This window comes from Erpetoichthys calabaricus, chromosome 3, assembly GCF_900747795.2.
Source record: "Erpetoichthys calabaricus chromosome 3, fErpCal1.3, whole genome shotgun sequence".
Classification (NCBI taxonomy): Eukaryota; Metazoa; Chordata; class Cladistia; order Polypteriformes; family Polypteridae; genus Erpetoichthys; species Erpetoichthys calabaricus.
In genome coordinates, this window is record NC_041396.2 from 33,791,576 (window position 1) to 33,806,542 (window position 14,967).

General features: G+C 36.1%; 1 protein-coding gene across 2 annotated transcripts in view; it reads left to right on the top strand.

Annotated features, from left to right (window-relative positions):
- The window catches only part of LOC114647905 (sushi, von Willebrand factor type A, EGF and pentraxin domain-containing protein 1-like), a 46,601-nt gene extending 33,503 nt beyond the window's left edge, over window positions 1–13,098 (top strand). The window contains exons 10-13 of one of the 2 annotated variants that reach the window (XM_051924820.1): window positions 288–473; window positions 5,104–5,200; window positions 8,677–8,757; window positions 12,557–13,098. In XM_051924820.1, the coding sequence (XP_051780780.1) occupies window positions 288–473; window positions 5,104–5,200; window positions 8,677–8,757; window positions 12,557–12,560 (368 nt within the window). In that variant the 3' untranslated portion in view covers window positions 12,561–13,098. The remainder of the gene's footprint in view (window positions 1–287; window positions 474–5,103; window positions 5,201–8,676; window positions 8,758–12,556) is intronic. The other variant, XM_051924821.1, reaches the window with a different exon arrangement.
- The last annotated feature ends 1,869 nt before the right edge of the window (window positions 13,099–14,967 follow it).

Below are 14,967 nucleotides of genomic sequence, written 5' to 3' on the forward strand. Positions count from 1 at the left end.
TTTAATATTATTTACATTCTGTTATACATCTGCGTCATTATAGTAGTGTCTACTCTTTTTAAATATAAAGAATTTAACAAATACCAAAGTTTTAAAGCTTCACGAATGAATATTTCAAACTGGATACTCCATGCTTCTCAATCTGAAGTGTTCAAGTTTACAGAACCTTTTTTTGCAGTAGAATGTAATAAGAGGAAGTCCCCCCATTATAAAGTAGTTTGTGGGGATGTGTGGAGTTTGTTTGTTACATTTCTGTTTGATTTTTTTTTTTTTTCCCTTGTTTTTAGTTTCAGGTAAATGTCCGATGCCATTTGTTCCAAATGCATATCTGAAGCCATCACAAGGAACAATGTTTACTGTTGGAACTAAATTGGTGTTAAAATGTCACTCTGGGTATGAAGTGGAGGAGAACCAGCTTAAAATAACCTGCCTACCCAACTTAACATGGTCTGACCCGGGCAAAGTCTGTCAACGTAAGTTTGGAAGAGTTTTCAAGACTGTCTGGTGAAAAATCGTCTCTCTCAATGATAAAGAAACAAGGCTCTACTGTATTTTTTGGCCTTGTTTTTGTAAAATCACTTTCAATATTTAAACAGTTAAAATTGAGTTGGTAATTAATTTATAATATTTTACACCACAGTTGCTATAATGAATTTGACCTAATTTCAATATATTTACCAAAATATTTATCAGACAAGGATCGGTCTTCAACCTCTAGCTGTTTTTTTCTTAAATGTTGCACCATTTCATGTGCCTTTAATGTTATGGCAAAGTCAGGGTTACTGCACCTGGCCTAAGTTTTTTGTTTATTTAACTTCTGTTTTATTTAAATTATCATTTTTATAATGTGTTATTAATCCCATTTTGTGTTTATTTTGGTATATGTTCTTTATTATTGTGTTTCTCTGTAATGCTGTAATCCTGTGTTTAAAGCAAAAGAGTTCCATTTGTTTTTGGCCACAGCAGTTTATAAGCTAAAGCTTTTGAGTGTTCATTAGCTATCATAATAGTGATTATTGTGGTTTTGTTTTTAATTGGCTTTGCTTTTGCTCATGTTTGGAGTTTACTGGCTAAGACCTCTGCATTCACTTTAAATGTACTGTTTGTGGTTGATGTTTATTAGATTTGGTTGGAGTTTTTGTCTATCTGTTTTTGTCTTTTTGTTTCTGCTTTGGCTTTTCTCATTATATATTTTTTTAATTGTTTTGAATAAATCTTTAAATTCTGTGTAAGAAGCTTGCTTTATTTTATCTGGATCAGAGATTGTCAGGACAGAAAGCCTGCCTTTTTAGTTTAGGGCATGGTTGCCTGGGGTAAATCCAGTCCAGTGGGCCCAGACCTGAAGATAGGGTAGATCTGGGCATCTTTCAAATGCAAGTCAGCTGTTCCTGCACCCAAGACTTTGTGTATTGCATCCATGTCTCCAATTGTTGAATCTCAGTCCAAGTGTTCAGTCTTCGCACCCAAGTCTTCTGTCTTCAGAGCTAATAATGCAGTGTTTTCTTATGAGTTTATTGAACCTCCTGCTCCAGTGTTTGCTTCAGAATTTTTGAACCACCTATTCCATTGCTTATTACTGAGTCATTTGAGCCTCAAAAACCCAAGGTATAGTATAGTATATTTTGAACACCTATTCCTATAAATCTGTCTTTTCTTTTGAATTGTCATCACCAGTACCTGCTCATTTCTGTTTTATTTAAGTCATCAATGTGTGCTGCAGTAGGTTTTGACTTCCCACTCCCACCCTGATTGCCTTTCCTGTTGAACGTTTGTCTCCACTTCCTGCCTTCTCCGTCCTGACTGGGTATCGAGTTTTGTCTGTGTGGCCCAGCCTTCAGAATATGCTTTTTGAGTTGCTGTTGCTGCTCACGTCTTCTAGAGGGAGTGTTATTGTGTTACTGCCTGGGAGTGCCAAGATGCCCTTTTTGCCAGGTGGACTTTAAGAGTCAAGAGGTGAGTATCGACCTTATAAACTTGCCTCTTAGTTTATTGGTTGCAGACCGATTGTCCTTTCTGCCAGGTGGTGGACTTCATGCTTTGGTTTCTTCCTGACCTGGCAATGGTGCTGCTGCTTGGTCCCTACATGGTTCTGGTTATATTTCCATGTCACCTTTGCCAGATTAAGATCTCTTCTTGCCAATTCTGCTCGGTCAAGACCTTCTCATCTCATCCTTCCCTAATCAAGATCTTTATACCGAATCGTCCCTTCTGGAGATAAGGACATTTGTTTTGAGGACTTTCTCTGGATATCTTCAGGTGCCACCATTTGGAAGGGAATTGTTGCCCTGGCTCAAGTTTTATTTTTGTTTGCTTAGTTTTTGTGTTATTTAACTGTAATTTGGTATATTGCATTACTTGTTTTGTCTTTTGTGTTTTGGAAATTATGATTTGTCTTTGCTGCGTAGTGCTTGTGACCTGCTCTTGCTCCTATATGTAGATTCCAAGGAGGCTGCAGGGCCACCTAATTGTGTCGTTGGTTTTCCAGTTGAAGCTTTAGAGTGTTCAACAGCTTCAATATACAGTAGTAGTAGTAGTAGTGGTAGTAGTAGATATTGTGATTTTTGTTTTTAATCCACTTATTATTCATGTTTGGATTTCCTAGATTAAAACCCTTGATTTAAGGCACTGTTCCTGGTTGGTGTTTATTGGATATGTTTGCTTTTAGGTTTTGCCTAAAATGTTTGCTCCTTTTTATTTCTGTGTTGGTTTTTCTTGTTACTTAATATAGACAAATACAGAGATTATTTTTTTTCTGAATAAATCTTTTTAAATATAATAGACTTTTGTTTGTATCACAGGTTTTTACAGTTTTCCTCTTAATTATTGTGACCATTTTTAAACTGTTACTATTTAAAAGCTCGAGCTCCATTTTTGGGTCTGTGCATGCCGGAAAAACTACCTTTTGAATTTTATGTCAGGCTTACTGGGGTAAGGACAATTCAGTGGGCCCAGAACTAAAAATAGTATACTTTTTGGCGTTTTGTGGGCTTTTTGTAAGCCTGTTCCCTTTTTTGTGCTTGACGTGAAAGGATTTTTGAACAATCAAAATGTATTATGAACATATGAGTACAAACTGACTAAAATGACAGTTGTAAATATTTTTGTCCAACATGAAAATTAGCCTCATGATGAACAGGCACATAACCCAGGATTTGTTTTTGCTTTTTGATCAGTACTGCTGGTAGACTCTGAACTGGATGCATGAATAGGAATTCTTTTTTTTTTTAAAGTGTGCTATCTGCAAACCCGCTTATGCTCTTGTGTTACGTGCTCTCTCTCTCTCTCTCTCTCTCTCTCTCTCTTTCTGCAAAAACTATCAACTGTCACTTTAATAGCAATAATCCTACATAATTGGTAGCTTTGCATATCAATGCCCTTATGCACTTAGAGGAAATACCGTATGCAAATACTGTTGTCCCGCCACACGATCAAAATAAAAGATTTGGAAAGTAAATGCAGCTTAATTTTTCACAAAAATAGTATGATGCATTTGAATGTGAATGTGCTAAGTTTTTAAAAATGCTTACAGTAGGACTGAAACAGAGTAAATCAAAGCCCTCATCTTTGATTTGTGGAATCCAGGTTTTGTGAAGAATATTCAAATATTTTGGATGAGTTTTTTTAAGTTCAGTCCTTAGGGACCCTTGCATTCCTGACGATTTTTGACCCATGCAGCTTCTTTCTTTTATTAGGACTTTTATTTTATTGACAATGAGCATGCTAGTCCGTCTAACACAGATTTCAGTGTCATTTGCAGTGATGACTGCTCCATTTGTCATTTTATTGTAATTTTTAAGGTGCAGTTAGGGCAGCAAACTCCACAGGTAAAGGTGAAAATGACAAAAAGGTTAAGAATTTAAACCTGTGGTAAAGTTATAAATGCTGGATTGCTTCTAGTTTAAGATGCATTTTTTCTAAGGTTAAACCTGGCATGTGTCTTAAATTTGAATAATGTTTTTGTTACAACTCAAAAGTCTTCAAGGAAGTTCTGCTTTTTGAGGGAAGAGCTATCATGTGTAAATATAAACACAGGCAATCTAAGAAAATAAGAATTCTCTGAATGTTCAGAATTTGACCTACTGCATCTAAGCAAATGTAGGAAATAAGCATAAATGGGCTTGTGAAGGGGAAAGGGATTCCATGAAAGGAAAAAAAAGAATACAGGTGTACCTATTTACTTACTTGTAATTCTTGTATATAAATACTCGTCCTGGGTATGACGTTAATCTGCATCCAGCCTTACATGTCCGCCCTCCAACCTGCAGGGGAAAACCTGGGAGTTGGTGGCAGAATTGGCACTCCAGCCACCATAAAAAAACTCACATTGGTTCCAATCCATCTGAACTAGTGTGGTACTGAGGTGTCACATGGATGTACTCGGGTCCTAATCTGGGATCCTGAGTGGGTTTGTCATGTGGTGGGTGCGGCAATGTGCTGTATCAGTGCGTGCTTCTAACATCTCATCATCTCTTGTATATAACAGTATTTATTTGTTCATTTTTTTTTCTTCAATCCACTTTTGAAATTGTGGTGGACCTTAAATTAGAAGAAATACAATACTTCTGATTTTTTTTTTTTTAATTCCACACTACTACACTTTTCTGGCACAATGATCAGTTGTTTTTTGCAACATTATGTTCTGGTGATTCATAACATTAGTTGGCTAGCACCAAAGCACTCGATTTTTCTAAATGACTTGGATTAACTAGGGGGTATAATAGTACCAAATTGCACTCACAAGAACATTAATTGAACTCAGGAAATGTACATTATATTGATCTTATCCAAGTACTTGCAGAGGATTAAAAGTACATTCTCAGACTCCCTTAATCTGTCCTGATAGAATTAGCCACATGTCTGGAAGTAACCCTGGACAGGACAGCAGTTCCTCAGAGTGGCTACTTGGGCACACACCCAGACTTGCACAGAGATGCTTTTAAAATTGCCATTTAGCCTTACCTTCATGTCTTTGGAGTTGTGGAAGGAAAGTGGAATGTCTTATTTTTCTATGCGTATACTTTTTTTTTTTCCCCTAACACTTTGTAATTTGATTAGAATGCTAAAAATTTTTTATTCTGTCTTTTCCTTTCCTTCTTTATTTAGGCAAGTCTTGTGGACATCCTCCAGAGGTGCAAAATGCAAAGCAACATATCAGCGGAACCAGATTTAATGATACAGTCTTGTACACCTGCCATGATGGGTCAGTTTATATTGCTTTTGTAAACATTTGATATACTACTTTGTTATCTGAAGATCTTTAGTGTATACACTTCTTCCTTTTAGTTATTTCTGTCCACAATATATGTTCATCTTTGCTTTATTATTCCCAAACGCATGCCATTTGAAACGCACTGGTAAAGATTGCTGCAAGATTCCTGCAGAGCCTTAAAGTTTCGATATGATGCACAATATTTTTTCAACATTCAAGATCATAAAATGTCTGAAAATGTCAAGACTTTTTACTGGAAGGGGTTTTAAATTTTGAGGTCAAAGACAAATTGAATACGTAGCTACAACCTAGACACACATTTCCATGTTTTGTGGAGAAAGTACATAACAAAGATTCTAATCAAATAGGATTCAATACTGACCAATGCTGGAGAATGACAAATAATCTGGAAAATGTTTGTGGGGGAAAATAAACACTCACATGACTCATGTTGTGTAATCCATGCATTTTTTGCTAAAATGATAAAAACAGTTCCAGAAACCTCTGCATACAGTATAAACAGGAAGGGTGCACTTCCATAATATTGTGCTTTTTGACTTGAAGATCTGCCTTTCCCTCATTTGTTGGTCAACAATCCTATCTTTAAAAGTTCTGGAAGCTCCAGAATGATCAACTAAGAGCAAAGGGGGCAGTGCAGTTTCAATAGTATGCAGCATGTGGAAGACACAGTGAAATTTCTTAAAGTTCATTACATGGGGCGGAGTGGTGGCTCTGAGGCTAAGGATCTGCGCTGGTATCCTGAAGGTTGCCAGTTTGAATCCCCGTCACTGCCAAAAAAAAAAAAAGGCCACTGCTCTGCTGGGCCCTTGAGCAAGGCCCTTAACCTGTAATTGCTCCAGGGGCGCTGTACAATGGCTGACCCTGCGCTCTGACCCCAAGGGGTATGTGAAAACTACCAAATTCCTAATGCAAGAAATTGTATAAGGCGAAATAAAGAACAAAAAAAAAAAAAAACAGGAGTGACTCTGGTGGGATTTTCCGCTGTTAGACTTACACTCACCAGCTACTTTTATTAGGCATACCTTGCTAGTACCAGGTTGGACCCATTTTTACCTTCAGAACTGCCATTGTTCTTCATGGCATATATTCAGAAAGTTGCTGAAAACATGTCTCAGGGATTTTGGTCCATAATCACATGATAGCATCATGTAGTTGCTGCAGATTTTTCAGCTGCACATCCATGATGTGAATCTTCCATTCCACCACATCCCAAAAGTGCTCTATTGGGTTGAGATCTGGTGATCATGAAGGCCATTTGAGTACAGTGAACTCATTGTCATGTTCAAGAAACCACTTTGAGATGAGTTGAACTTTGTGACATGGTGTGCTTTCTTGCTAGAAGTACCTGTCAAAAGATGGGAACAGTGCAGCCATAAAGTGATGGACATGGTCAGCAACAATACTCTGATAGGCTGTGGCATTTAAATGATGCTCAGTTGATACCAAGGGGCTTAAGGTGTGCCACGGAAATATCCCCCACACCATTACACCACCAGCAATAGCCTGAACCATTGATACAAGGCAGGATGGATCCATGCTTTCATGTTGTTGAACCCAAATTCTGACCCTACCATCTAAATGTCGCAGCAGAAATCGAGTCTTGTGAGATCAGGCAGGCATGTTCTTAGCTAACAGGACTGAATGCATTGAGTTGCTGACATGTGATTGGCTAAATAGATATTTGCGTTAACCAGTTGAACAGGTGTGCCTAATAAAGTGGCCAGTGAGTGTATATCATGGTAACTGTAGCAAGCTTCTTTTAAGAAACAAAATAATACAGTCTCTTGATAAACACAAAGATTATAGAAATAATGAAATTGCTTATATATCAACATGAAAAATGTGACATAACAGACAAACCTAACAGAAGAGGATGGCTGCTGTTTGTTTAGAGTTTTTTGTGAGCCTCAGCAGAAATTCCCTTCTTGTGCTTTAAATTCTTCATTATTGGGCTCAGTCACTGGCAGAGAGCTTAAGCTTGGAGTTAGATTTTTAGAGTTAGTTTCCTGATCAACTTCAAGGTTCTAAAGAATGTAGCTCAAGGACCAAAGAACATGTGTGTGTTCACGCTTCTTCACTCCATTTGTATCTGGAAGTCCTGTACATACGCATAATTTTTATGGAATGATGTAGCTGCTGTGATTGGATCAGAGTCCCAGTCACACTTAGGTGTCTTTTGTCGGTATGTTCATTTTGTCCATCACAAGCACAGATGAAGCCAAACAGTTTCCCAAAAAAAATGAAAAGTTTAATATATCTCAGGTTGACACTTACATTAATAAGGCTGCCAGCATCTCTAACCAAATTTCAGATGAATAATGTCAGTGGTTAAGTGTGAGATCAAAAAAAGAAGGAAACACAGTCCATCATTGCATAATCAAGAGAAGGTCTGCTGAATGATTTATGAAGTGTTTTATGTTGATAGATATTTACTGTAAACAGCAAAAATATAATATATGGCTACAGAGCCAGGAAGCAGCAGCCAAACTATGTGTGTATTCTTCCAACTGGTTAAGCCTCTTCGTTTTGCATAGTAAAGAAAAGCATTTATTTATCTTGAGTTTTTTCTATAGTAGGTGACCAAATATTATACTGTATATTCAGTTGATGAAGAGTAAAGCTTTCTCTTTATATAATCTCTCATTAGATAGATAGATAGATAGATAGATACTTTATTAATCCCAATGGGAAATTCACAATCTCTCACTTGTCAAACTTCTTTCCTAAAAAAAAAAAATAACAAGCCAAAAATAGTTTTGTCTTGTATTCATGTAAACCCTGCATTTTGTTAATGTTGCTGTTTTTGACTGTGTGTGTGTGCTCGTACATTATGGACGCAATAACATAAACATGAATGACGAAGTCCAAATTAAACTTGGCACAGTTGTTGAATTGTAAAATGGCAGAAGCCTATTAATTTTGATCAAATTCCCTCCAGTAAATTTTACTGTATAGAGATTGATTTCCTAATTTCTTTACATGAATTTTAAAGAGATTGTGTGAACGCTATTGATCCGGGAAATTATTAGGTCATCATGGTGTGTGTGAATGCAAGTCTTAATAAACATTACGTGACCTGTTCCGTAAAAATTGATTTTTATCAAAGACAAAACTGTTTGGATGTAGTCAAGTTATACATTTGCTCTATTACTAATAATCTTCAATACATGTATGTATATTTTTATTTGTCCCCAAATCATAATCTTTTCAAAAATTAGGCAACTTTACTTATGCAAAAATAGCAGAACTGCATAAAAGAACTCAAAAATCTGAAGATGTGCTAACACATAAGACATGGCCCCTCATTCTAACTGTTTCCTGTACAATTCCTGGGAAATTCTGCCAAATTGATATATGAAGGAGGCTTGTGATCATTGTCACATTAGAGTGTGGTGATTGGCTGTGTGATTTGACTTTTTTTTCATTCTTCTTTTTCATATGAACAGATATAAACCCAAAGAGAAAACTATCAGGTGCAAAAATAAGGGTTGGGAAAAACCTCCAGTGTGCACTCTGAAGAGAAGAAGGTAAGCTTATGTGTGAAGAGGACCAGTGATGTACGCAGCAGATTTATGTGATTAGTAGACAGTTTATAAGTGAACAGGTAAGGACTTTACATTAGTTGAGCAAAGCACTTTTTATAGCTATGCTCTTGGAAGCATGCAAGTTGTTCAATAATTTTGAATTTGGCACAGCTCAACAAAGATAAATCAAATGTTTTATCTAACAGGCATGATATCTGTGGTTAACTGGAATGAAAGTAGATAAGTCGCTGAGAATAGTGCTGAAGTAGAAGCCATCGATGTTCTTAACCTATATTTTTACTAGCTGTGCTACTTGTCTAAGATGGGTTGAAATCTAAGTAATCAACATAGACCTCAACGTTAACTTTTGCAGTGTACCATACAATGCATAGGTCTCCGTTATATGTCCTTTGGTATGGGATTTGTAAAAGCAGTGTTAATATTTATAATGTGTCATCTATTGGAATGACAAAGAGATAGCAACCAGACAGACACACATACAGAAACACAGACTATACTTTTATTAATGTGAAAGTCAAGTCCAAATGCAAAAAAAAATTTAACAGTGTTAAATGTAACTTCCTTTAGTGGTGTGTACCGTATGTATAATGTCTACAGAGTTATGATACAAAAAAGTGTTTGTGTAGCTTGCAGTTACTTAACTGCTGGACAGACCATCTTCTAGATGCAAAGTATCCTTCCAGTGATGAAAAGACTATTTTTCCTTTTTTCACAAGTTTGTGCAATATAACACATCACATTGGTTCCTTTGCAGTATTTACTTCATTGTTCCAAAGTAGACAGATTAATAATTACTTGGAATATACAGATTGATATTTTAGGCTGTGATCTTTTAAAGTTTAGTCATTGACACCATCACAGCCTTGTAGCATTATACTTAATTTTCCCAAATTTACTTGGTAATGGTAATATGTTCTTAAAATTTGTTACATCTTGATTGAAAAGAGTATTTCATTTAAATAAAAAAACAATGCTGCTGTATATTGCATCCTTTTGCAGTGATTGACATATTACAATAACCTAATAGTTTTTATGCAGCCAAACCTGCCAAGTCCATCCAACCATTAATTTTCTAACCTGCTGATCCAATGGCCTTCCTAGCAGCATTGGGTGCAAAATAAGAATTAAACTAGCACTAGGTGGGATGCAAATGTGTCAAAGCATTTTGCAAAATTGTGCTTTACAGAAGTTTAGATTAAGTTATTTCCATAATTTTTCATAGTGATAGATCATTTGTAATTTTGTTTGCATTTATTCACATTTATAAATAGTGATGAACTGCACTGTGGATTATTGGGAGTTCCAGGATGAAACCTACACAGAGACGTTTAATACGTCTTGCAAAATACACTAATGCATGGTAATTTACAAGTACAAGCACTCTTTCGTCAAAATCTTTTTAAAATATTCAACTTCTGCATTGCATCAGGGCATTCAAATCACAGACTAATTTTAAAATAGTGATATGTTCTGAATTGAAAACCTTGGCTTATTAACAATGCAAGCTTTCGCGTTGGAAATTTTTGCTCATTGCATTTGGTCGTGCCAAGCTTTATTGAAACCAACAACAAAAAAAGTGCACAGAAAAGAAAGGATATAAAATATCAACAAGGTGTAGGTGAAGCTAACTTAATCCTCTTTGTTGTAGTTATTTAATCTTTTAAAGAGAATTAGTGGAAGGAATAGTAGGGAAGTTGTACAAAGAGTTATTATACAGGTAATTTAAATTGGAGAAATGCAAGTCATAGTGCTTAAAATGAGAGAATATGTACTGGATATAGACAACAGTGAATACAGAAAATACCTCATTTAAAATGAAATTAGAATAAATTAAATATTTAGTATTTATTACTTTCTCCATCCATTGTAAAGCTGGGCATGTGGAAAGAGTAAGAACATTACTGAAGTGCTCACTTTAAGGGTTTTAGTTCTAAGCAGCAGCATACGTGAAGATGAAGTGGAAAAGGTATAACTAAAAATAAATAATTGGGCTCATCTCTCACTTAATACTTTCTTTTGTGGAAGCCATTTCACATAAAATACTGTTGTGGTCACTTTCCATGTCAATCTGCAAAATGTAAAGTTTTTTTTCAGCCTGGCTTTAATTAGGTTTACCATCTTAACAGGATAAAGTGCAACTGTTGTGTTTTTGTTTAATTGCACAGCTTGTGATCTCTGCAACACAAATATATTCTTAAAAGTAGAGGAGCATGAATCTAACATTGATTCATCTAAGATATGCTTTTACAGTTAATACTATTGGAATCTCCAGTTTGCACCACCTACTGATATAGATATTGCAAGGTTTGGTTAAAAGAAGTGGCCATAGAGTTTAGGGGGTTCTGTGTTTATATATCTTTGGCACACTTTTTTATTCAATATGTCATAAATTTAGGTGTCCATCTCAGCAGAACTGTGCAAAGGTAACAGTTAAATTACAACAGAAAGTTCAAATTATATTGGTGGCAGTTTGCAAAGCCATCACACAAATGTATAACAGAAGAAAAGAGTTTGTTACAATAATATGAAAGACATGTCAGTTAGTAATATAAAGTGCTGCTGCTTAGAGTCTAAATCCATTCCTTCCTTAAGTGTTTTGTGTGTTGCGTGGGATTCTATCCTCCTATAGCTGAAATACATGAAGGTACTGTAAGTTCGCAGACAATGCTAACTTTACCCAGTGGGTGTAACTCTGCACTTTGACCCCTTGGTATCCCATCAAAGTTTGCTGCCTCCTTTGCCTTTGTTGCCTGCTGGTGGTCATTGGCACACACCTCCCTTTTCAAGTAAATACTCACAGATTAAGCTTAATGCTGCAAGCCAGTGAAGTGGCCATGACGAATGCCCATTTAAAAATAATTACCTATTGAGTTTATGGGGTATTTCTGCTGATTACAGGCAGAGCTTAAATTGAAAGGTTTTTTTTTGAGGTCCTGTATGAAGAGAGCAGAGATTAGGTTACGTAAAAAATGGACTGAGTCAGTGTTTTTTTTCCTCTCAGCACAATAAAACCATGGCCAGGATTAAGAAGTAAAAATTGTGTATTCCATTTATTAAAATGGGTCTATGTCCTTAGATATAGAAAAACTGTCTTTTGGTAATTCAGTAAGTCGTAAGTCTTGGAATAAGCTCATAACTGTACATTTGACTATTGATTTCTTTAAATAGTTTACTTCAAACAATCTTTGCATGATTGCTGTCTATTTCAGTAAATCTCCCTTCTCTTGTCACAGAATATTTTCACCTCTAATTTGCTTTAATGGGAAAAGTAGACCACATCTCAAAATGACACTTTATAATGATTTAATATTATTAGTGACTTGCTTTGTACTCATGTTAAGCTGTTGCAATGTCTAGTCGTGGCTCAAAGTATAATATTACCCTGAACTGAAAATTCCTACTGTTAATGTAGATTAGGTGGACACATCTTTAGAACAGGAAAGTCCTATTTTATTCTTCAGCTGCTTTTTATCACAAATGTTGCAGTTAGAAGCATAACCTTTATTCGTTTATTGCCTATATAAAATAAGCAACAATGGGGAAAATGTTGGTATTTCATAAAAGTAAAATGGTTGGGTTGAAGGGTGTTTTTTGGTACACAGTAAATAGTTTATGTAAAAATGAAATAGGCAGGCCTCAAGTGCATATTAAAGGCTGATGGTCTTTTAAAAATGTTGATGATACATTGTCAAAAAGGTGAGAGACAAAACCACTAATGGCACATGTAGGAGAGCACTTGAACATCTAGTATGATCATTGTTTGTGTTGTCTTTTTCTTAAGTTAACAGCATAACATCCCAAGTGATCAGAAAGATGTGAGAACACAGATTCCTGCTTCCTATCGTCTAAGCTCCTGAGACTACCAGATGCTCTTTGACTTTCCTGTTCTTCAGTCAAGGCTTCTTCTGTTTGCACAGATGGGTCTTAGGATTTCCCCTTTAAAAGAAAGAAGATGACTTACGAAAGTGGAAATAGAAACAGAGCAGTCCAAGCAATGGAAGAGACCTTTTGAGATTCTCCATTATACTGGCCTAGGCAAGCATGTGGTATATCCTAGCCACATTTATACATGCATCAGTGATCTTCATAATAGCAATATGTAATCTGATTTATTTTTCTATTCATTTAATTCAACGGAATACACTATTTTTGTAATCTGTAATCCTTTTGTAGAACTGGAGAATAATAATTGATAAGCAATGCATGAACTCATCATGAAGTACACTTTGATAATCTCCTTTCCATCTTTGGGCTTGAACAAACCTGAAAGCAACTGTGAATGTGAAAATGGTTGATCACAAATTAAACTCATGTATAAACCCAGTCTCAGACTCACTGGAGAAAATTGTAGCTACTAATCAGATGAAGTGATTGTTTGTATATTAACAATAGAGTACCGGTTTTATGCCCCCTAAACAAACTTACCACACGCTGTCTTCTCTAATCTGTCTATCAAATTGAATAACAACTCCTGATTGCTGTTAAGACAAATATTTCTACATGAGGTGTATGTGCTGATTGCCATACAAGGATAGGGACCACTAGAATTCCAGGGCTATAGCATGACATCTCTCTTGAGGACCTGGAAATCTGAAGGCACTCTGATGTTTCACACCGTTTTTCAAGCCGGGTAATGTTGTGGAAAATGTCATTGGTCTTTGTTAATCTATTTACACACAGTTCATTCTCAAAATGGCATGACAAACTTTATTGTATTTTTTAGGCTAGTATGTAATAGTTTAACATCATCTTCAATGTTCCTTTGAATGACCAGAATTCAATTGATATCTCACCATGGCATTTGCTATTTCAAGTACTGTTCACGATGAACTTCACTGTGACATTTCAAAGTAAGTTACCAAGTAGCAAATCACACTTGTAACATTGCGAGCACAAAACATTTTTACATCTTCACATCGGGGCACAGGGTATCCAAAGAAAGTACTGATATTGCCATCAGAAAAAGAATGACAAATTGTATACATAAGATACAAAGTGAATACCAGAACGTAACAAAAGGTAATAAAGGGCACTGAGAGGTTACTAATCAAAATGCCGCCAAGAGGTCCTCTTTTAACTTGGGTGCTCTGGCCTCTGTGTCTCTGAATGAAATTCAGGGGGTCCAGAATTTAATGTATGGATGCATTAAACTCTCCAATATATGGGATGAATCTGAGAGAATGCAGTACAATGGCAGGAATCAACAGATGGCCTTATAAAGTTTAATTCAAAGTTGATCCTGGCCACTGATTACCAGTAGCCATAGATATGTACTTCATATTCAAGAAAGAAAATCCCAAAGTTATAATGAACTTCACACTGTATTATATAAGAATGTGAATCTTGGATTTAGCACATTACATACTATGTTGTGTGATGGTTAGTGTTGTGGGGATATGAACTATTACATTTCTACAGAACATGAGCTATTTCCTGCAGTACAAGGTAACCGACAGTTGCAAAGAGACCTGGCTTATTCTACCAGGTCCTCTTCCGACATATGAGCAAGAATATCATCTTCCCTGAGCTTCTCTACTTGTTAGAAAATTTTGTTGTAATTACATGATGCTTTAGTGACTAAAATCAGATCTGTTTAATTTGCTGTATACTATGAATGAGGAGACGTGTGAATGAGAAACTCAACTACTTAAACAGTCCATATGACTTTTATTTCAAGGTGTCTTTTTCTTTTCTTTTTTTTAATTCAAAATTCTCAACCACTTATTATCATCATATGTGTGTGCAAGGGCTCATTTATACTTCACGTTCAGAACACGCACACATCATGGCTGCCACGCTTTTCCAGCGTTCATTTAACTCGTCCACTGAGCACGTCCTCAGAAATTAACGTGACGCGTGTGCGAGTTGCAGTACCAGCAAAAATTCAGGGGGGCGAAGTGTGATAAAAGTCGGAGTGTGATATCAGAGCCTCTGTTTACTATCCACATGTGACAGAAAACTGCTATGAGGATCCTCCGGGATCGATGTGCATGCTTCAGTATTTGATGTGATGAAGGAAAATGCCGACATACAAATGCGTTCGTGGTGCTCTTACATTGAAGTGTCGCATAATCCCCATCGTTATGACACGATACATTTTAAAGGTCTCACATACCATCTTCTGGACCATCTTTTATTTTTTTGTTGAAAAAGTCTATTTTGTAATTAAAGTCGATATTTCTGCTTTAATCT